The following is a 23,411-nucleotide window of genomic DNA, read 5'->3' on the forward strand; positions in this document are numbered from 1 at the left end:
TCCAGAGAAGCAGCTGAGTTGGGGGCAAGCCATGGCTTGGAGATGAGTAGGGTGCTGCCCAGGAGGGTGTCAGAGGACAGCCAGGGCCAGCTTCCTGGGTGCCTGTAGAGGCCTGGGGCAGGATGGCCGAGCAGACTCCAAGCTCTTGGTGTTAGCCAGGGCCCGTTTCTCACTGGAATGGTGGCCCTGGTGGCAGCACCCCTGCACCCTTCACTCACCCCACCGCGGGAGGCCCAGGTGAGGGCTCCAGCATCAGGGACCTGACCCAGTGCTCTTAGCATTCAGCCTGAACCCGAGGAAGCTTCTTCAAATGGCCTCCCCTCCATCCACCTCAAGGGCCACTGGATAAAATAACAGTCACAAGAGCTCGCCTTCACCAAGCACAGAGTAAATGTGCTAGCGATCTCACCTAGCCTCAGCACAGTGCTGCACGGGGGATCTGTTCAAGATCCCCATTTTCCAGGTGAGAAATAGAAGCTCAGAGAGGTTAGGCAACTTGCCCAAAGCCACACAGCCAATGGCAGAATCAGCGAGATTGAAATCCAGGTCAGGCAGGCTCCAGGTGGGAATTGCTGCTCACTTGAATTTCTTGAAATATCTGAAGGTGCACACCCAGTACCGCCCAGCTCTGGGGTTTCCTGACAAATAGCTCTCGGGCCTCACTGTCACCTGTGTTCTGAGCCAGAAGAGCAAAAGAACTACTAAAAAAAGAGAAGTCTGTGCCCCCCACCGTCAGATTCATCCTGATTCTAATCAGCAGGGTTCTTCCCTCCCCACCCCTCTCCGCCTTTGGGGTGATAGGCCACATCAATAGTTCTCAATTTTTAAGGAACCAGTGATTCAGAAGACACTATTCAAACTCCGCTCCAGCATCATACCATTTCAGGGGAATAAAAAAGTAAAAGCAAGCATATCATAAAAGCTGTTTCAGAGGTTCCTTTTCAAAGGCCCCAGGGGAGCCTGAACCTCCTCAGGGGGTTTAGACACTGTGACTCCAAGAATCCTGGAGGGGGTGAAGGTGAACCAGCACACTCCCCCCACCCCTCCTGCACACCAGGCAGGAGTGCTGCGAGGCCCTGAGGGTACAGCTCACCGCTTCTCCTCCCCAACCCCCACGCCCTCCTGCTCAGTCATCTCACAGCGCAGACATCGTAGAGCGGCGATCGCCTCTGCAACACCCCCATCTAGTGGCCATGTGTGAAAATTGCAGAACACCAGTTCCTCGACCTTTTCACGTCTCACCGCCGGCAAAACGGACAGACGCAGGTCACGATTACCAAACTAAGTAAACTGAATAACATTGAGTCCGCATACAAGCCTTTGGTCTTCAAGAATCTGAGAACTCAGACTGCAGATTTTTTTAATAGATGAGATTAAAGTATAGGCATATACCATGGACTGACTCTTGGAAGTAACAGCCAGAACGCTGGTTAGAAGCAAGGGTGATGAGACTTCACCTCATTTAAAGAAGGGGCCAGTGCCCTGGAGAAGGGCACTGTGCTTGCTAAAATCCAGCACCAGCAAAACAAAGGCCTTCAATGACATGGATCGACACATGGTGTGACAATGGGCTCAAACGTGTCATTAGTTATGAAGGTGGAACAAGACCAGACAGTGTTTTGTTCTGTCCTACAGAGGCCTGCCATGAATTGGAACCTACTCCGACCAAAAGGTGAGTGGTTCAAACCCAACAGCCATGCTCCAAATGAGGAAGACTTGGCAGTCCGCTCCCCCGAAGATTTGCTGTTCTGAGCTGTGGAGTGGGTACCAACTCATAGCTGACCCTCCAGCAGCTTTTCAGAGGCTGTAAATCACACGGAATGACATTGCCTGCCTGTCTCCAGAGGGGCAGCTGGTGGATTCGAAAGGCATGCCTTTGGATTGACAGCACAACTGCTTACCACTTCTCCAACGGTGTAGGATTTCTGGTCTTGGAAATCCCAGGAGACGGTGCTGCTCTTCTGCAGGGTTGCTGTGTGTCCTGGTCGATTTGACGGCACCTGACAATAACATTAGGTCTCTGTGAGTCAGAGTCTTTCCAGCAGTGGATATTTTTGTCTTAATGATAATTAGAAGTTCCTGATTGGGGCAAACATTGCAGTCAGCTACTAATCAAAAGCTGGGCAGTTCATATCCACCTAGAAGTGCTGTGGAAGAAAGGTCTGTTGTTCTGCTTCCATAAATATCACAGCCAAGAAAATTCTGAGGAGGAGCTTTCTAGCATAAGGGCTCTTGAGTCAGAACTGGCTCTATAGGAGCAAGATTTTTGGAATGATGATGATAGTTTATTTTTATTGTTTTACAGTTAGGCTTTCTCTTCCTTTCTTTATACTCTAAACACATCTGATTGAATTTATCAACACACTCTTTAGTACCAGTAGTCGGGAAATAGGTATATTGTACCGAGAAAGTCTGCAGTCAGGGACCTCTCCAAATTATTGAGGAGCAATGATGTCAGTTTGAGGACTAAGGTGTGTCTGATTCAAGTCATGAACTTTCCAATCACTTGCTATGCATCTGAGGGCTGGACAATGAATAAGAATGACAGAAGAATTGATGCCTTTGAGCTGTGGTGTTAGAGAAAAACACTGAACATCCTATCGACTGCCAAAAGAACAACAGATCTGTTTTGGAGAAAGTGAAGCTAGAGTGCTCCTTGGAGGCAGATGATAAAGCTTCTCCTCACATACTTTAGACATTTTGCTAGGAGAAGCTACTCCTTGGAGAGGGGAATAATGCTTGGAAAGGCAGAGGGTCAGCGAAGGAGAGGAAGACCCTCAACCAGGTGGATGGAAGCAGTGGCTGCCACAGTAGGCCCTAGTATGTCAGAAAGTGTGAAGATGACACAGGGGTCAGATCTGGTGTTCATAGGGTCACTTTGGGTCATATGCAACTCAACAGCACCTAATAACATTCATACAATTCCTTGTATCAATTTTTCAAAAATGAAGGTTAGTGTTCTACAACACACATTGGGACATGCAGGACAGAGCAGAGACCCAGATTTTTCCAGAATCCCTCAACCACTCTGTACCTCTCAGCTCAGCCCCACAACTTTACGGCTCCTGCATGCTTTCCATAAGACCTGGTTTTATTCAATTCTTATGTTTTTAATCTTTAGACATGCCAGCCAAAGAGGAGCCATCTTTAGCAATTTGGCAGGTGGAACGACACATTACAGGAAATAATGGCTATGTTCTCTTTAACCCCCCAGGGTCCACGGGGATGATGCTGAAGCACAGCTCCTTCGACATGTACTCTGGAGGTGGGTGTGGGTCTGGCTGGGGTGGCCCAGGCTCCTTTCCGGGGGTGGGAAGCCCATAGAGGCAGGAAGCCAATGGAGGCAGGACCATTGGTGCTTGTTTCTATAGGAGATGAAGAGAAGGGGTCACTTTGTGAGTTAACAGAAGGATGAAGCCGTCCTTCTTTCTTTCTCTGACCTCTCCCTGGCCAGGTCCTGAGATAAGAATCCCAGCACATGGTTTGCTCAGGAGGAAACCTCAAGGAAGCTCCCTAGGGGAGTGGAAATGATAGAAAAGAAGCCAATGGAGAGTGTTGTTAAGCCGCTTCCCGCTGTGGGCAGCTGGGGCTCAGACCCACTAGGGAATCGTGGAAGCTCATGTAGAACGCTCCCCTCAGAGATGTCCCGATCTGGCCCACGGAGCTGGTGCTCATCCTGGTGATTCCTTGGCCCTTGCAGCACCTGAAGGTGGCAAAGCAGGGTTCAGAGAACAGAGACAGCCCTCAGGCAAAGAACACGGGTGCTGGCAGCTGACAGGCCTAGGAGCACTGAAGTGCCAGGAACAAGGGCGTCCTGCCTGCTATACCCGCTAAAGCTCAGATAGGCAGGTGTTTTACCTTAAGGTCCCCAGAGCCTCTAGTAGACTCAGGAGCAGTCTGGCTTCCCAAGGTCAGAAACACCAGCTGTGAGGTGCGGGCTCTGTCTGTAGATGTCTTTACAAGATGTCCTTTTGAGCTTCTCTGTGTGCATGGCCTCGCCTTAGCAACCACACCTCAGCACAACCCAGCAGGACGGGGCACTGACCTACCCTGGTCTACGGCCCCAGGCACCTGAGTTTCCATCCACCAGCCATCTGGCAGGACTGTACCCAGAAGAACTCTTACCCTCCCCCCAACCCTGACCGCTCTCCAAAGACAGTGGGCTCAGCCCCAGCTCCAGATGCCACCCACTGACTGACAATGACACAAGGGCTGTTTCCCTCCCGTCTCTGAAGCCCAGCCCTCCGGGTGCCCCATGGGTGTGGGCTCTGGCCTCATCATTCTCAGAGAGTGAATGAGAACTTTTCTACTCCCAAAGATCTGGGTTCCTCTCCTCTCCTCTCCTCTCCTCTCCCCCCCCCTCCCCTCCCCTCCTTATTTTGTCTCAACCCTCAGGGACAAGGCACCTAAGCATGTGACCCCAAGTGGAGAAAGTCAGCAGGCAGCCAGACTTTGGGGGTCCTCTCAGCTTCAGGAGAAAGGGAGGTGGTGACTGAGGTGGGATGTGGGAATGGGCTCCCTGGAGCCACACCTGGGATGTGCACGTCAGCCAGCAGGGCACAGGGAGTCCAGGGCCTGAGCTGCCCTCTTTCAGCCTGTCTGCCTTCGGGGTGAGGAGTCCAGGATTCACCAGCCTGGAGCCCACAGCCTACATCCAGAGCCCTTGGCAGCCTCTCCAAAAGGTCCTCTGAGCCCATCCCTAAGAAGGGGCGGGGGCGGGTGGTGGTGGGGTTGCTGATAGGGAAGGATGTGTGAATGGGGAACTTGCATGCTCCACTGTTGACAGACTTCTCTGGGGGCAGGCGGGGCTGAGGGCTGAGAAGAGATTCAGAGACCTGCACACGTTCTCCTGCCAGCCCTGTGGATGGCAGGGAGGCCTGGGGCCAGGTTTCTGTTAAAGATCCAGTCTCTGCCATCAGACACTTCAGGCTGCAGACTTGAGCCAGCGGTAGCTCCATGCCTCCATTTCTCCATCTAAGAAATGCAGGGCCTTTGGTGAGGCTAATGCCAGAGGTAAATGATAACCTGCATCTTTGCTGCAGAGTGGTCCATCTTGACGGCCAGAGGGTCAAACCCAATCCTACTGCTGTCTAATTGATTCTGACTCATAGAGCTCCCATCTGCAGCGGCTGGTAGATTTTTAACTACTGGCCTTCAGCTTAGAAACTCCACACGTTCTACACTTCACCACCAGCGCTCTTCACCCGAGGGACCAGGAAGATCTAATTTAGCTTCTCTCTTCTGCTCCTAATTCCCTCACCTCGTCCAGGTGTTTCCAAACCAAGGCAATCTGCTGTCAGGATGATAAGGGGGGGAAAATGAAACCGTTTCTAAATGCTTTGCCTCGAGCTCTAGTGGCTTAGTGGTAAAGACTTGTGCTGCCCCTGCCCACAGGAAGTAAAAGGGGAGGAAGGCTTTTGATGGTGGGACGGTGACTGACAGGAGACACTCTGGCTTTTTCCCAAATGCACAGCCCATCCCAGAAGACAGCCCATCGCACTGTCTGCAAACACAAGCAGAATCTGGAGGCCTTAAGAGAGCTCCTAGCAACAGCAATGTTTTTGACATAAAAGCTCCAACATCAAGTCTTTGAAAAAGCTTTTGGGAGTGAGCCTTGATGATGCAATAATTAAGCACTCAGCTGCTAACTAGAAGGGGGCAGTTCAAAACCAGCCAGCAGCTCCAAAGGAGAAAAACCTGGCAATTGGCTCCCGTAAAGATTACAGTTGATGGGGCGGTTCTACTCTGCCATGCGAGATCTCCATAAAGCTGAATAGGTTTAATAGCACACGATGACGTTCCCTGTCCGACATCCTGGTTGTCTGGGGCATGTGGGTGTAAGGAAAGGGTGTCTGGAACAGGCAGAGTCAGGGACACACAAAACCCAGAGGGTCCTGAAAGGTGACTGTGCCCAGGGACCGTGGCTCTGCACAGCACAACATGCTAGAATCACCTTCAATGTCCTGATCCCAGACCCCGACCACCTTAGTGGCCAACCTTGCTCCACCCACTAGACCCCCATAAGCTCTCCTCCAGGGCCAGGGCTGCAGGGAGCTTCCCTCAAATCCCTCCTGCCCCCCCGCCCACTCAAGGAAATAGAAGAGGTCGACTAACAATCCATTCCCTTAAATGACTGTTGTTGTTGTGTACCATCAAATCAGAATCGATTCATAGCTGACCCTCCAGTGGGTTTTCAGAGGCACCAAATTGCACTGGAGGAGATTGCCCATCCCCCTCCCGGAGAGCAGGTGGTAGATTCTAACTACGTGCCTTTGGGCTTACAGCACAGCTTCTTCCTCTTAGGCCGCTAGCTGCTGCTGTTATTTCTATGTGCCACAGAGTTGGAACTGGTACTCATAGCTGCCCCGTAAATCACAGGTGAGGAGATTGCCCATCCTTCTCCCATGGATTCAAACCATGTGTTTTTGAGATTGCAGTGCAGCTTATCACCAGAGCTCTCTCTAAATGACTGTTGTTGTTGTTGTTGTTGGGTGCCATCTAGTTGAATGACTCATAGTGACCCTAAGCCCAGCAGACCTGAATCCTGCCCTATTCTGCGCCATCGTTATCATCTCTAACACACTAGAGCCCATTGCCGAAGTCACTGTGTCAATCCTTCTGTTGGAGTTCTTCACTGACCCTCCATCTTTCTGAGCATGTCCCTGTCCAAGGAACAGCCTCAACTAGGTACTCGTCCAAAGTATAAGAGACAAAGTTTCACCATCTTAACCTCCAGGGAGCACCCGGGTATCATCTTTATTCATTGCCCAACTCTCTAACACGTAGCAGATGACTTAGAAGACCATGGGCTGAATCAGGCACATCTTAGTCTTCAAACTGACCTCGCTGCTCTTCAGTGTTTTGGAGAGTTCCCTGACAGTAGACTTGCCCAGTGCAGTACATCTGATAACCTCAATGACTAGAGCCTCTTTTCCTTCCTTGACCAGATATCAACCTCTTGATAAAATTCCTTAAGGAAATTCCAGAGGGCACGCTGGTGCTTGTGGCCTCCTATGATGACCCCGGGACCAAGTAAGTGGGACATTTGCATTCCCTACCCTGCACCCCCTTACCCCCTTTCATCTCTTCTGTGGCTCCACTCTGTGTCACCTCAGGGATTATTCAGACACACATAGAGGGATTTTCTCACGTGCATCACAACTTTGTTGCAGCAACAAAAAACTAGAAACAACTTCTCTGTCCATTGATAGCTAGCAGGTTACATAAGTGATGATCTATGGTGATATATGCTGCACCATGATATGTTAGGAGCCCTGGTCATACAGTTCAACTGTTAACCAAAATATTAGTGATTCCAACCCACTCAGAAACTACATGAGTGAAAGACCTAGGAGCATTTGCCCAAGGGTAGATCTCCTCAGGCAGGAAGGGGTAGAAAAGAAGGATGAGTGGAAACAAGAAAAACAGGGAGGAAGTGGGAAGAGTGCTGTTAAAATGTGGAGACTGTAATCAGTAACGTGTATGAATTCCTAAATGGAAAGCCAATTTGTTTTGTAAACTTTCCTTCAAATCACAATAAAAATTTTATAAAGAAGAAACACCTGACAGTCTACGCCCATAAAGGTGGTTGTGTGCTGACAAGTCAATTGTCTGACTGGAAGCGGCCCTGCAGGACAGAGTAGAATGGCCCCAGAAGGTTTCCCCGGGCTGAAATCTGCATGGAAGCAGATTGAATCACCCTTTTCCCAAGGAGTAGCTGGTGGGTTCGAACCACTGACCTTTCTGATAGCAGTCCAGTGCTTAATCACTTCATCACCATGGCTCCTGTCCCATAAAGATTACGACTTAGTGAATCCTGTGGGCCAAGTCTCTTCTGTCACATGGGGTTGCTGTGAGTCGAAATCAATTTTATGACACTTAATAACAAATAATATGGCATCATTTGTCTCATGTACACATAAGTTACGGTATACTGAAGCAACAATGATGTAGGCAGTAGGTAAGAAAATGAAAAGCACTCCTCCTTGAGGGTTGAGGGAAGGAAAGCAGGCTGGGAGCAGTCTGTAGAACCCTCAGTGCATGGGAAATTAACATTGGGGTTGTGAGTTAAATTATTTACAGCAATTACGTCAAGGATAGTGTGACTATATTTTTTAGTTACTTGGGATTTATTTTAAATTTTTCAAATAAATATACATTATATTTGTTGCCAGAAGAGAAGATATTTCCGCACCTCTCCAGTCCCATCAAGTCCCCCTTTTGGAGAGGAAAGCCTGGGACATGTTTGTTCTTCTGGAGCATGACTGAGGCCTCCTTCCAGGGGCCCCACCAGACACAGACCCCAAACGTGAGGCAGGCAGGGCGTTGTGAGCCGCGTCCTCCTCCTGTCCCACCCTCTAAGCCCCTTCCGACCCCTACTGTCCACTCACGCCCTCTCTGCCTTCCACAGAATGAATGATGAGACCAGAAACCTCTTCTCCAACTTGGGGAGCTCCTATGCAGCGAAGCTCGGATTCCGGGACAGCTGGGTCTTCATAGGGGCCAAAAACCTCAAGAGTAAAACCCCTTTTGAGCAGGTGGGTTCCTGGTTCCCTCCAAGCCCCAGAGAAGGCCGAGGTGTGGGTTGAGGTGCCCAAAGCACGTACCTGTAAACCTGTTGCTGTATTTCTGACTGTGACCAGCACCAGGTAGACCTGCCCCAGAAGGCTATCTTCCCTGTGGTATCAAAGGAGCAGCTCACCAGGTCCTTCTCCAGTAGAGTTTCTGGGTGGGTTTGAACCACCAACCTTTGGTTAGTAGTTGTGTGCAAACTGCTAACATCAGCCAAGGTCACCTGACTCACCCACCAGGGGCTACTCTGAAGGAAGGAATAGCCACAAAAGGTGGGGGGGGTGGGGGGTGGAGAAGCCACCCAGGGGTCAGGGTATCTGACCATCAGTAACCCCCACAGGAAGCTGCTTTGACCATGTAGAAAGGAGGTGACTCACATATGAATATGTTGTTGTTGTTATGTGCTATTGAGGTGAAATTGACTCATAGCTGACCTTCCAGGGAATTCTCAGAGGCAGTAAATTACACAAGAGGAGACTGCCCAACTTTTCTCCATGGAGCAGCTGGTGAACTTGAACTGCCTGCCTTTTGGTTGACAGCACAACTCTTTACCGCTAGACCTCAGAGTTTCCATATACATGGAAAAACAAAGACTTACAATGGAGGAGGGAAAGGAGGAAAGGAAGATGAGGAGAGATGTGGTTTGGCAAAAGCAAAGGTCATGCTGTGAGGGAGGCTGTGTGGTGAGGGGGGACAGAGTCCCAGGAAGGACATCTGACTTCTGGTGTAAGTCCCATCTATGTCCAGCCTCAGACTCCTCACCTGTACAGGAAGGACTCGGACCAGGTGGGCTCCAAGGCCCCTTGAGGTACTTTGCGAAGAGGGAGCATCTCTCGGAGTCTGGAGGGAGAGTCTCAAGTATGAGGCCGCCGGGAAAAAGGGGCTGTGAGGGATCCAAATGTGGGGACTGAGGAGCTGGGGGTGGGAGACGACCCCATCAGTGGTTGAGTATTCAGCTGCTATCGTTACGCTGGTGCTTTGAAGGTACTAGCCGCTTTGTGGGAGAAAGGCCTGGCCATCCACTTCCTTAAAGATTACAGCCTTAAGGGCCAGTTCTTCTCTGTCCTTTAGGGTCACCCAGAGTGAGAACAGACTAGGGTAACAGGTTTGGGGGTTTATAGATGAAGGAAGTCAGGAGGATCACAGTCTAGCAAGAGGCAGGGCTGGAGGTCACACAGGCTGAGTGAGCTCTGTTCTCCTGTGGAAATGGAGGTTCCAGACCCATAAGCTCTGAGCCAGGACTACCACCCGGCCTGATCGTTACTGCCGCCTGACTGGGACTCACCACCCGCCTCATGAATACGGCCTTCGCCCCTCTACCTGGGGGCTGGGTTTTAGAGAAGCAGAATCTACTTTGTTTTCTTCATAATAGTGAGCTGCTTTTATTCCTTTAGTAGATTTTAGCATTTGCTTTTTCCCTCTGTAAATCAAACTGTTTTACCCTTAGCCTTTGAAATGCACTCTTTTTTTTCCCTTCTTTTTTTTAAAATGTTTGTGTGAGTGTACCGTCAAATCAGATCTGACTGGTACAGGAGGAGATTGTTCCTCCTTTTCCCGGCAGAGCATCTGGTGGATTCGAACCGTGTGCCTGTGGGATTGTAGTTGCAGCTCCTTGCCACTAGGCCACCGGAGCTCCCCTGAAATACACTCTTAACTGATTTTTTTTAATTCTTTTATAAAATTTTTATTTTATACTGGTTTACTTACAGAGTTCATATACATTGCTTTTCACACCAGGTCTTTCCCATTTCCTTAACCCACCCTCTCTCCACCTATGATTACCTCCCACCCTCCCATCCTCACCCCTCTGCTCCCCCACCTTAGATCCTGATACACGTTACCAGTTATCTATTTCTACAATAATGGTCTTATGCAGAATTTATATCAGACCGAGTTAGTTCACTTAGCGTAACGCTCTACAGTCCCTTCCAAGTTAGGTAGTAATTTTCAAGATCATTGCTCCTACATCCTGCGTAGTATTTCATTGTGTGAATGTACCACAATTTCTCAATCCATTCCATTGTGGCTGGACTTTTGGACTGTTCCCATGTTCTTGTGATGGTGAATAACACTATTATGAATATTGGTGTACAAGTCTCCGTTTATGCCTCAGTTCTAATTTTCTCAAGGTATATTCTAAACAGTGGAATCGCTGGGTCATATGGAATTCCTATGTTGAGCTTTCTGAGGAAATGCCATACTGCCTTCCAGAGCGGTTGTACCATTTTACAATCCCACTAATAGTGATTCTGTTATTTTTCTATATGTGTTAGTGTTAGATCAACTGATAACTATGCAGTAGTCCAACCACTTCCCAGCTGGGCAGCCACAGGCAGTGACTTTGGCTCTCTGTACCTCGGTTTTCCCATATGTAGAATGGGATGGTAACTATGTGCAATTCTGTTTAGTTATTGTCAGGATCAGATAGACACAGCATTTAGAGCAGGGCCTGTCACAGCGCAAGCACCCAAGAACTGCAAGACTTTTCATTATAGTTGTTATAATTATAGTCATTTACGATGTCCTGGAGGGATTGGCAGGTTGCTCTGATGGCTTAGTGGACAAGGAGTTGCACTCCAAACACAAAGGCAAGAGGTTCAAAACCACCAGCTCCTCTGAGGGAGAAAAAGGAGCGATCTCCAGTGCAGCTTACAGCCTTTGGTAACTGGCTGGAGGGTCAGCCCAGTTCTGTCTCAATGCCATGTCTCAACTCACAACAATGGGAGAAACTGGTGTGGCTGGGAACAGTGACTGCCACAGTGGGCTTGGTCACAGCTGTGAGCGTGAGGATGGCACAGGACTGACCAGGGTTGTGTTCTGCTGGGCACTGTGTTTGAGCTGACCTGATAGAACCTAGTCACAGCAACAGAGGGGATGGTTGGAGAATTTGGGCAAAAGGGCTTAAACCTCCCCAAGCCTCCCTTGCTCCATTCCACACAAAGAACCTCATCCCATCTCTGAGACTCCCTCTCTGAGCCTCAGTTTCCCCGTCTGTGGAATGGGAGGTAATCTCCAGTGCCTCCTTCTAATAGGGAAGTGGTGAAAATGAAGTAGGGGGGGTAGAAGGAGTGGCACGTGGGTTTTAAATCACAGCTCAAATCCAAGCTTGTGTCTTAAACTTCCTCCCTCCAATGCTGAGGCGTGTGTGTCTCTCCTTTCTCTTCAGTACTTAAAGAACAACCCGGAGACAAACAAGTACGAGGGATGGCCGGAGCTGCTCGAGCTGGAGGGCTGTGTGCCCCAGAGGATGCTTTAGGCCCTGGGTCCTGAAGAAACTCCTGACTTGGGACTGGGAGCCTGGATGGCCGCAAGCCAAGAGAAGGGAAGACTCTATGACAAGTGCCTCTCTTTGGAAGCCAGACTCTCCCACTAGGCTGAGATGACCTGCCTGCGAGGTGACCAGCCTCAGAGGGTCTCTCTAGAACCAGCTTCTGCTGAGAGAACAGGTGTGCTTCCTGTCAGGGGAAGGACTGGCCACACGTGAACAGAATTAAATTTTATTTTTTATTATTTAGAATGACCTTTCTGTCTGCTCGAGTTGCAGCGTTTCTCCCAGGGAGTGGCTCGGTCTAGTGTTCAGTTCTCCTGGACTACAGGTTAGACATGTCAGGAAGAGCTCCAGGCCCCACTGGGAGGCAGCTGGGAGGAAGCACTGTTCCACGGTGATTCGTGTGACAGAAACCCTCAGTTCCCAGCAGTGTGTCAGAGGTCCAGGGAGAAGGACACGCAGGGCATGGAGACTATTGCCATGACCTGCTGTTAAAAGGGAAGGTGGCAGAAGTCCAAGCTGGAGTAGAAGAAGGGGGAAGAGCTGAGAAAGTAAGACTGTGAGGCAGCCTGAGAGGAAGCTTCTCCGCCATCTTGGTTTGGGGTTCTTGGGAAACAGACCCAGAGCAGAATTCGGGTACAGGTGGCTTATTTGAAGGTAGCACCAGGAGACACGGCCTGGGAGATGGAAAATGAGACAGGGAAGAAAAGGCAGGCAATAAAAGGGAGGGGGGAAAACCCAGCTCATTACTGCTGAATCAGAACTGACTCACAGCTGACCCATCATTGTAAATCACACGGAAGGAGGATTCAGTCAGCAAAACTTCCTACAGGTGAGTGATGGAATAAGTAATGATTTTAAAAAAATAAATAAATAAAATTTTTAAAAAACCAAACACACAACTCCCTACAGAGTATTGTAAAGGAGTGTTACTACTCCAGTAGAGTCCTTGGATGCTAGGGTTAAGGTACTCAGCTGTTAGCCAAAAGGCTAGAAGTTCAAGTCCACCTAGAGACACTTTGTTGTGCTTTTTATTTTGTTTTGTTTTGTTTTAATTATACTAATTTATTGCCAAAATTTGAATACATTGTTTTTCAGACCAGATTCTTCCAATTTCCTCACACTACCCCCACCCCATAGGCACTTTGAAAGAAAGACTTAGAAAGATTTACTTCTTTTTTTTTTTTTTTATTTTGTGTGCGTGTACCGTCAAATCAGATCTGACTGGTACAGGAGGATATTGCGCCTCCTTCTCCGGCAGAGCGTCTGGTGGATTCGAACCGTGTTCCTCTGGGATTGCAGTGCAGCTTCTTGCCACTAGGCCACCAGAGCTCCCCTAGAAAGATTTACTTCTGATGATTCAGCCATTGCAGACCACTGTAAACATTCTACCCTGACACGCGTGTGGTTGTCATGTCAACCTGACAGCATCTGGTTGGTTCTCAATCGGTCCAGCATTGTAGGAGGGAGCTCGGCCACTAACAGAAAGGTGAGCCGGTTGGACCCGCTCGGCAATTCCTTGGGAGGAAGATCTATCAATTTGTTCCCATAGAGATTACAGCCTAGGAAAGTCTGTGGGCCAGATCTGCTCTGTCATATGGAGTCACCATGGTCAAACCAACTCCACAGCCCCTACCACCACTACTACTGTAGGTGACTGGAGCTTAGGCCCACAGGAAGTCTCTAGGGGCTGGGGTTGAGCTCATGTGTTCAGAGAGACTGACTTCGGGGGCGTTTATACACCAGCGTCCACCAGCCATTTGCTGAAGGAGTTGGAGTGGAGGAGATGAGTGCCTGGCCACTTCCTGTCTCCCCCTCAAGGGCAGAGTGGCCATCTCTGGCTTCCGAATAAGCCTTCGGCTGAGAGATGTCAATGCTGGCTGCTGGGAGGTCACAGATGCATCTAATTGGTCAAGTCCAAGGGGCATGGTGAGAAAGCCCAGCCTGAAGTGTCTGTAAAGGGCCCAATCCCAGGCCAGAGTCCCACAAGGGCTCAGGGGAGCAGAAAGCATTGGTCCTAGAGTGTGTATTAAGAAAAGCATTACTGAGAGGCCTGGTCCAGATGTCCTCAGTGATAGCCAGACCTCCAGGAAGAAGCCTGCCACCCTGCCAAGATGGCCTGGCTTGAATAAGAGGACAGAATGGGGGGATCTTGACCAGGAGCAGGCTGTTATGTAGGCTGCAGTGACAGTGGTGACCTAACAAACCCAAAGCCTGGAGGGATGCAGGCGTGGCTTCAGAAGTCAAAAGAAGGCACCATAGCAGCAATCCTGGGGCTCTACAACCTCTGTCCTTGCCCACCCACCTAGGTCACCTTCAAGGGTAAAAGGGAGTCTGCCTACAGCCTCAGATATCTTCCACTTACACGGACACCCCGAGCAAGATAATGCTTCCCCTAGCCACCCACCTGGAGAACAAAGGTGGCCAGGAAATCTTTTATTATAACATGGTTATATTGCCAGAACTTTACAGCAATGAGACCAGTTGCCATAGGGTCAGTTCTGACCCCTGGAGACCTCATGTGGGTTAGAGAAGAACTGTGAACAGTATGGTTTTCCAGGGCTCATTTTCCAGAAGTAGATGGCCAAGCCTTTCTTCCATCTAAGCGGTATCTGTTGTTGGAACCCACCCACAGTAAACCCTCCAGCAGGTCTTCAGGGTCAGTAAATCACATGGGAGGAGATTGCCCATCTTTCTCCCATGGAGCAACTTAAGGATTTGAACCATGTACCTTTCCAATAGCAGCACAGCTACTTGCCAATAGGCTACAAAAACTCCCTAAGGGGTCGCTGTTGTGTACCGCCGAGTTGGAACCAATCCACAGCTGATCGTCTGGCAAGTTTTTAGAGGCAGTTAATTGTGTGGGAAGAGATTGCTCATCCTTCTTCCATGGAACAGCTGATGGATTTGAACTGTGTGCCTTTGGGATTACAGAACAGCTAGTAAACTCAATTATCCAGCCTTCTGATTGACAGCTGAACACATTAGCCGTTTGCACCACCCAGGGCCTTATGAAAGAATATTGTTGGTGCCATCAAGTCAATTCCAACTCTTCATTTTCTTATGCACGACGGAGAGAAATCTTGCCCAGTCCTGTGCCCACCTCACAATCGCTGTTATTTGAGCCCTTTGTTATGAATCTGTTCCCCCCTTTACTGCTATTCTTACTCCCTTGTTGTGTTTGGGAAGTGGTCATAGGAAGTGGTCCTACTTGGTACTAACCAAGAAATTGGAGGTTTGAGTCTGCTGAGAGGTGTGGCAGAAGAAAGGCCTGGCTACCCATGAGCACAAAGCTGGCCACTGAATCGCCTATGAAGCACTATACTCCTCTGACATACATAGGGTCCCCACAGGTCAGGATCACCTAGATGTAGCCGGTCACTTGTTGTGTCTCAGGAAATGCATGAAATAGGAATACTGCTGTGAAGAAGACTGGACACAGCCCCTAGGAGAAACAAGTCCTCTGGGAATATGCAGGTAAAGGGGAAATACAAGCTGACATGGACTAAACTGGAGGAAAGACACGCACGCAGGATCCTTGGGGACCAAGGAGGGAGGGCATCCTGGAGGAAGCAGCATTCACAGTGAGCGTCTGAGAAGGCAGAATGAGAAGCCAAATGAGAGGGGCTAGAGGAGTGTGCCAGGCAAGGCCTGGAAGGGAGAAATAGCAGCTGGCAAGGACTGAGTGGGCAGAGGTGGCAGTGCCGCTGACAAAGGCTGTGTGTGCAGGGGTGACAGCTTGAATAGCCGTGTGAGCAGGGCCAGGAGCTTAGGTTCCTCCCAGTGGCCACGGGGGGACATTTATGCTGGAGAACAGCATGGCAGGCGGGAATGGAGGCAGGGAAGTCGGTGAGGAGGCTGCTGTGCCATCCAGGTGCGAGAGGATGGTGGGCTGGACCAGGAGGTGGCATGGGGATAAGGAAGGAAGGATCCCTGGGATACCCAGGCAGTAAATGGACCAGACTTATGGACTGACCGTCCCATTGTTGCCGTGGGCAAGCCTTCAGGACACTGTGCTGGAAAACCATGACCTCAGAATTTGAGACGCATATCTCTCTTGCTCCCTCCTCCAGCCTCTGCAATATACCACCTAACTCCAGAAGTGACCACAGGAGGGGACAATGAGGAGGGATGATCTGGCCCCTTAGTGGCCACCTTTAGTGACTGCAAGTGTTCTATTCGTTGTAATTCCTGTCCTCAACAGTAGGTGGCATCCTAAGATTGAAAGGAAAGGATGGCAAACCTTTCCCCTTCAGACACAATGTGGTGCCTAATTGAACTGGTTACCTGGGACTCACCAGGCAGTAGATTTGTAACCAGTTGTATTAACATAGAACAGTAGCCCCAAATTTCTGTGGGAGATGGCTGGTTTGCAAACAAAGCACCGTGAATCAATCTCACTGTCACTTCACAGCCCAGTGGAGTAGGCCATTGTCATCCATCCCGTTTTACACAACTAGAAAACTACACTCAAAAAAGGCCAAGTGGCTTGTCCAAACAGTAAGATCTGGAATCCCAATTTGTGCCCATTACTATGGAACGAAACACCGTTTGAATACATTTACCCAGAAACGACACTGAACTGAGCAATATTTCTCTCTTCTTCGCCTGCTGAATACTTTAAAGACATCGGAAGAGTTCTCAGAAAGCTCAACCAATGTTGTCCACAAGCTCATCACCACTTCAGGAGAGAATGGGGAATGCGGGTGAGGGGGTCATTTGAAATTGAAAAATCGCTTTTAAAGCTTTGCTTTTTTTTTTAAGTATTACCTTCTTTAAACCTTCAGCAACTTTTTGGATTAAGAATGTGGCAGACATTTGTCCCCATTGTGCAGATGGAAAAGGAGAGGCCCAGAGACCAAGGTAACACAGTGGCTAATCCAGAAGTGATGGCGCTGATCCTTGACCCCTCACCATCAGCTGCCTTTTTGTAAATCTCTGGTGTACACGCTTCCCACACCTACTTGATGCCAGCACTGTGCCGGGCTCCGGACCACCACACTTACTCCTCCAGCCCACGTTGTATGGTCTGAATGTCACACGTCCCACGAGGAGCCGCGTTTCTGACCTTCAATTAAGTGAGGGCTCCATGAACCAGACTTCCAGCGCAGCCCATAAGTCACATTTCAGCAGGACTCCAAACAGATGGAGAAAAATTAATAAATGTGTAAAATTCCTCTTCCCTTCTCGCAGTGCCAAGCTGGTAGATAATTGTGGAGGGCTGCCAAAGGACCTAGGTCTTCAGGGCTGGCGTGTGGCATTTTCACTGCTCCAGCTGACTCTGCCAACTCAGTCATTGCCCTTCACAATCTTGTACTCTTGTCTCCTGACTGCAGAAAGTCAGACAGGGTACCAGGCTGCAGCTAGAAAGAGTGGACAGTACCCCAGACAGGGACTGGGAATGTAAGGATGAGGAAGTCATACACTTAATAGGGTTAAAGTGGCACATAGGTACTAGAAGAAAACCATCAGTAACAGAGCAGTAGTATTAATAATTGCCACGCAGAATGTTATCAGGAGCTCTGGTGGCCTAGTGGCAAAAAGCTGTGCTGTAATCCTGAAGGTATGTGATGTTCAAATCCACCAGCTTCTCCGTGGGAGAAGGATGGGCAGTCTCCTCCCATGCAATTTCCTGCCTCTGAAAACCTGCTCGAGAGTCAGCTATGAGTTGGTTCCCACTCGACTGCATATATTCCAGAGCTCCAGTGACCTAGTCTTTAGGGAGTTGAACTGCTAACTCCAAAGTGGAACCTCTCTGGAGGTGTGAACCCATCAAGAGCTCTTAAAAACTTAGGCAACCTCTTTCCATACAATATATTCACAGCTTCTGGAAACCCACTGGAGGATCAGCTATGAGCTGACAATAAGTTGAGTTTGTGATTGTTGAGAACGGAGTCTGAGGGGCTCTATACCCTTAGACTGTCTCATTGAATCTTCCATCATTTATTCATTCACCCCAAGTTTGTATTGAACAACCACAATGTCCGAAGCACACCTCTGGATCCAGCAGTTGAGGCAGATCTTTATAGGGCTGATATTCCAGGCAAAGGAGACAGAGAGTAAACACAGAAATAGCATTCTGTTTGCTGGTTGAGTGCTGTCGGGGGGAAAAAATCAGCAGCCTGAGAGGGAGTCAGGCTTTGAGGTGGTGAAAATGGACATTGAAGAAAATATGCAAAAATAAAAATTATTGAGGGCAGAGGAAACGTTGCAGAAAGAAAGAACAGCAAGTACAAAGGCCCTGGGGTGGAGTAGAGAACAGAGGTCCAGGGATCACACTAGGCTGGATGATCAAGTGTTGGGAGCGAGGGTGATTTCTACCTTTGGATGAAAAGCCCACAGAAATTTCAAAAACAGTGACATCATCTAGTCTGTGCCTTAACAATACATTGGCTCTCATTACACTCACCTTGCAGCCCTCAGAACAACCTTGTGAAAATGAGTATCTGACCACATACACAGAGACAAACGCAAATCCACACAAAGACAGGGAATGAGATGCTCAGAGAATCCAAGTTCTGGCTCAAGGTCCCACAGTTGTGAGAGGCAGAGTGATGATTCTTCAAACCCGAGGATGACTCCACCCTTCATCTCTGTTCCCATGCTTGCTTGTTCCATCAAGGAACAGGAAAAGGGTGAGAAGTGAGGAGGAGAGTGACCACCTCGGGGGACTTTGAGAACTTGGTCCATGGCCTGGAATCCAGCCTCCAGATATTTTCCTGGCCTGATCCCAGGCCACCTCCCTCCAGTCTGACCTATTGCTCCTTTGAATGAAGGATTCTGCTCTAAGACTTTCTGCCCTGGACCCCCCCCCACACACACACACCCCACAACTTCGTCAGAGACCTGTTTGGATTGAGGCTGTCCAGCTGGAGGTTTATGCCCCTGAGCAAGCCCACAGAGTCGCATGGCTGCTGGGCACAGCGTCCATTGTGCACCCTGCCCGCTGAGCAGTGCCAGCCTGGTGTGGAGGCCAAGCCCTGCCTTCAGGCGGTCAGAGGTCACCTTCTGTGCCCAAGCTGCCGGCAGCTTGGGGAGAAGTCTGTTCTTCTGTCCCCCACCCGGCTGCCTCGGAGACTTTTCCAGGGAGTGGCAGGGCTCAGAGGCGTGAACAGCCTGGGGGACCCCAGGAAAGCATGTGAGCTTCTGGGGACACGGCCCCTCTGTCAGGATCAATCGCCCTAAGCCTGGCTGAGGCTCTGGGGCTTAGGAGCTGCTGTGAAAGCCGCCTTTGTACTGGGAGAATGAGCCAAGAGAAGACCAGGGGCCCTGGCCCAGGGCGCCCCTCGGGGCTCGGCTCCTGAGACCACATCAGAGGGAGGGTCCCCACCTGGCCCCTGCCCAGGCCTGGTGCCTGCCTCGTGCCATGGGAGCAGCCCAGGGGAAGAAGGTAGGTGCCCCCAAGGGCTCTGTAGGGACCCTGGCCCCGGGGAGGATGGGGTCCACCAGGCAGAAGCACACAGCTTCAGACTCAGCCCGGCAATGAGCCCACCAGCCGCCCTCCCCAGCTCAGACGGCAGTGTGTCTAGACGTCAGATGGGGCTCATGCAAAGCTGAATGCTGATCTCCCCATTTCTGGAATGGATCTGGGGTGCCCAATCTCAGCTCAGACATCCTGGTCTTTCACACACACACACACACACACACACACACACACACACACACACACCCTACTTCACTAAACTCTCTGGGTACACACTCTGTCGCCACCATGCCCTAGGGGAATACCAGATAATAGATGAATGTAAAAGATAAAAAAATAGTGTTGGCTACTGAGTAACCAGCTGTTACAGACTATAGGGTCATGGGCAAGTTACCCCGTTTCCTGTAGTTGGTTTAGGAGCTCTAGTGGAGAAGGGGGGCGGGTAAGAATTGCGCTGGGAACCCAAAAGATCAGCAGTCAAACCCACCAGTGGCTCCTCAGGAGAAAGGCTTGGCAGTCCGCTTCGGGAAAGAGTACAGCCTTGGACACCCCAACCTGTAGAGTGGCTGTGCCCCAAAGTCAAGGGCGGTGGGTTTGATTTTGCTTTGTAACTGGCTCTCCTCCCTCATCTGTAAAATGGGAACAGTAATGGTACCTACTTCAGACAGTGTGACAACAATGTGAAATAGGCATTATTATTTATTTTAATAATTAGAAATTAAATCGGCATTATTAATTATTATAGACTCTAAGATGTGAACTGTTTAAAACTGTCCCTGAGCTCTATATGCTTTGTCCTGTTATTAGAAGGATACTCATGTTATCACCTGTCACTTTCTATGACCAGGCTCTTACCTGGGTTTTTTGTTGTTGTTGTTGGGTTTTGGGTTTTGGGGTTGTTGTTTTGGTTGGTTTTTTTTTTTCCTGGGGTTTGTAACCAACACCTTGTATAAACAGTTTTTCTAAGAATGTGATCAACAGGCCTTCTGCCTCAACATTTTGGGGTGGGGATGATAGAGGTAGTTTGTTGAATGGTCACCTTCTCAGGGCCCATCCACCCCTCTGCGATCAGAGATTGGGGCAGGAATCTGCGTTTCATGCATCAGCCCGGCAGGGAGTCCTGTCCACAAGCATCCTCAGGGCTCTCATTGGCTGGGGTTGGATCCTGCAAAGAGGGCCGCTTCCCAGGTCCTGGCTAGACCACCCACCTAGTCAGGCACCTCTAGCTTCTCTAGACTTGAGCTTCTCATCTGTGAAATGGGGCCAGTTCTCACTTCATGAGAAGTCAACAAGCTGTAGTCCAAAGTACTTAACATGCTGTCTGACACCCAGAACAGGGGAAGGTAATCCTCTAAGTCCATTTTAAAGATGAGAGAACTGAGGCAAGAACTGATTCCATAGACCTCATTTTTCTTGATGCCAAATAGTCCATTAACCCTCTCAAAACACTCATTGTTATCAAGTTGGAACCAATACATAACTGATCCTCCAGCAGGCTTTCAGGAGCTTTAAAAGGCCCAGGAGGAAACTGTCCATCTTTCTCCTAATGAGCTCCTGGTGAATTTGACTGTCAGAGAAACTCCACCCTTAGATTAACAGCACAATTGCCTGTGGACGATGCCACCAGCCACCCTGTCATTCTAAAATGTAAAGTAAAATATATTATGGACCCCACTCGGGTTGAAAGGTACGTGTTATTCCTACCCCCACCTGCTGGGGAAGTCACAGTGGTTGGGACACTCTTAGCACCAGCAGCCAGAAAATGAAAAGATGTGTTGTATTGGGAAAGTCTGCTGTCAGAGACTTCTCCAAAGTACTGAAGAGCAATGATGTCAGTCTGGAGACTATGGTGCACCTGATACAGGCCATGGTCTTTGCAATAACCTGCTATGCATCAGAGAGCTGAACAATGACTAGGGATGATAGAAGGAGAATTGATGCCTTTAAGCTGTGATGTTAGAAAAGAGTATGTATATACCATGTACTTCTAAGAGAACGAACAGGTTCATCCTAGAGAGGGTTAAATCAGGTTGCTCCTGGGAGGCAAGGATTCTGAAGCTTCATCTGACACACTTAGGACATATTGCAAGGAAGGACTAGTCCTTGGAGAGGGATGTCATGCTTGGGAGAGTGGAGGAACAGTGCAGGAGAGGAGACCCTCAATGAGATGGATTGATTCAGTGACTTGGGTAATGGGGTTAGGTGTGTCGGAGACAATAAGATTGGTACAGGGTAGAGAAGGGTTTAGGGCTGTTGTACACAGGGTCGCTATAAGTCGCAGGTGAGTCGTTGTCACATATCAACAACAAAGAGAGCTTTAGTGACCTAGTGGCAAGAAACTGTCTTGCAATCCTGAAGGAACATGGTTCAAGGCCATCAGCTGCTCCACAGGAGAAAAATGGGCATTTTCCTCCTGTGATTAACTACCTTGGAAAACCAGCCAGAAAGTCAACAAGGCGCCAGTTTTGACTGTATAGTACACAACACACAACAACATCAGTTCTCCACATATCTTGAACGAGAAGTCTGTCCATGCCCCACTAAGACTCACACTCTGCACGATAGTCCTCTTCTGCTGTTGAAAAGCCTAAATGAAATTGTGTGTGAGCTTCAAATAGGCACAGTAGCTACTCCATCAGTGTTCTCCCTCTCTGTTCCATCTTCTCAACCTGCAGCCTCCTCTGAGCCCCACAATCCCACAATGACGACATCATTATCCGACAGATGAGAAAGCTGAGGCCCAGCAAATGTTACTTCTCTCAGTCAATCAGTGGAACAGCCAGCCTGGAGCAAGCCCTATTCATCTTTCCGGGCTGGGCCCCCTTTGATGCTCCCCACCTGCAGAGCCCTATCCATCGGTGTGTGGATGGAACGTGCTCTCTCTTCCTCTCTCTTTCTGGAGGTGTTGTTTGTACAATGTCTGTGACCATCCTGAATGAGGCCCAGAATCCAAGGTGCATCCATGAAATCTCCCACTGATTTGTCCTGCAATGTTCATTGTACCGTCCTTAGGATGGAGTCCTGGTATCATAATGCGTAATGCGTCAGACTGCCAAAACAAAGGTCAGCAGTTCAAATCCACTCGCTACACCAAGAGAGAAGATGGGCAGTCAGCTCCCATAAAGATTTGCAGCCTCAGAAAACTGATGGAGGGTCCCAGTGAGTCAAAACCCACTAGAAGGGCAGTGTGTTTGGTTTGGGGTACTGTGCTTAGTCCAAGCTCCTTCCGTCAATTACAGGTTAATCACAGTCATAACAGAGAACTCTGGAACCCCTCTTGTGGTCCCAGTACAACCCCATAACTCTCTTAACTGTGAAGACAGAGGCCCAGAGAAGGGAGGGGCTATTTTCTGATGATGACTGGCTACGGGAGGTCGGGGACAGTCAGATAGGCTCAATGGGGTGGGTGGCCAGAGCACCCCCAAGTTCACACTGGAACTCCCCGCTGCTCAGCATTCTCTGAAATATTTCTTCAAACTCCACACCGCCCAGACTTGTCCCTTCCGGAAGGTGGCCTGGATTCTGCCCCAGTGCGTGTTTGCCAAGCAGCTCGTGGCTTTACATTCGTCTTCATTAAAAAAAAAGTTTCCGTGACTGAGATAAAGGGGAGGGAGAGAGTTGGGGAGAAGTGACTAAATTTGATAAATGACTGGAAAAGGAGATTCTGTTTGGAAAAGGCGCACATCTGGCTGGGCTGCCTGCTCTCAGAACAATTATCCAGGCAGATGATGGATGAGTCTGCCTGGCACCTGGGGAGCCTGGCCCAGCGAGGTTCCAGCTACATAGCCTAGCTAGGGGGAGTGAGCACATCGTTCGGGAGCCCCTAGACTGCCTACCTGCTATCACCCCACTCTGCATAACATCATCCCACGATGCCCTTTATCATCCCCACTCTACCCACCACCAGTCATATTCTGCCCACCATCACCCCACTCTGCCCAACATCACCCCACTCTGCCCTCCATCACCCCACTCTGCCCAACATCACCCCACTCTGCCCTCCATCACCCACTCTGCCCTCCATCACCCCACTCTGCCCTCCATCACTCCACTCTCTCCTCCATGACTCCACTCTGCCCTCCATCACCCCACTCTACCCTCCATCACCCCACTCTACCTACCATCACCCCACTCTACCTACCATCACCC

The 23,411-nt window shown here is 49.6% G+C and overlaps 1 protein-coding gene across 1 annotated transcript in view; it reads left to right on the top strand.

Moving 5' to 3' along the window:
• FAM3D (family with sequence similarity 3, member D) overlaps nt 1-11,827 on the top strand; it is a 23,500-nt gene extending 11,673 nt beyond the window's left edge. The window contains exons 7-10 of the mRNA XM_006892280.1: nt 3,215-3,265; nt 6,948-7,032; nt 8,411-8,537; nt 11,738-11,827. Of these exons, the coding sequence (XP_006892342.1) occupies nt 3,215-3,265; nt 6,948-7,032; nt 8,411-8,537; nt 11,738-11,827 (353 nt within the window). The remainder of the gene's footprint in view (nt 1-3,214; nt 3,266-6,947; nt 7,033-8,410; nt 8,538-11,737) is intronic.
• The last annotated feature ends 11,584 nt before the right edge of the window (nt 11,828-23,411 follow it).

Source organism: Elephantulus edwardii, unplaced genomic scaffold, assembly GCF_000299155.1.
Source record: "Elephantulus edwardii isolate Elephantulus edwardi_28Jun2011 unplaced genomic scaffold, EleEdw1.0 scaffold00113, whole genome shotgun sequence".
Taxonomy (NCBI): domain Eukaryota; kingdom Metazoa; phylum Chordata; class Mammalia; order Macroscelidea; family Macroscelididae; genus Elephantulus; species Elephantulus edwardii.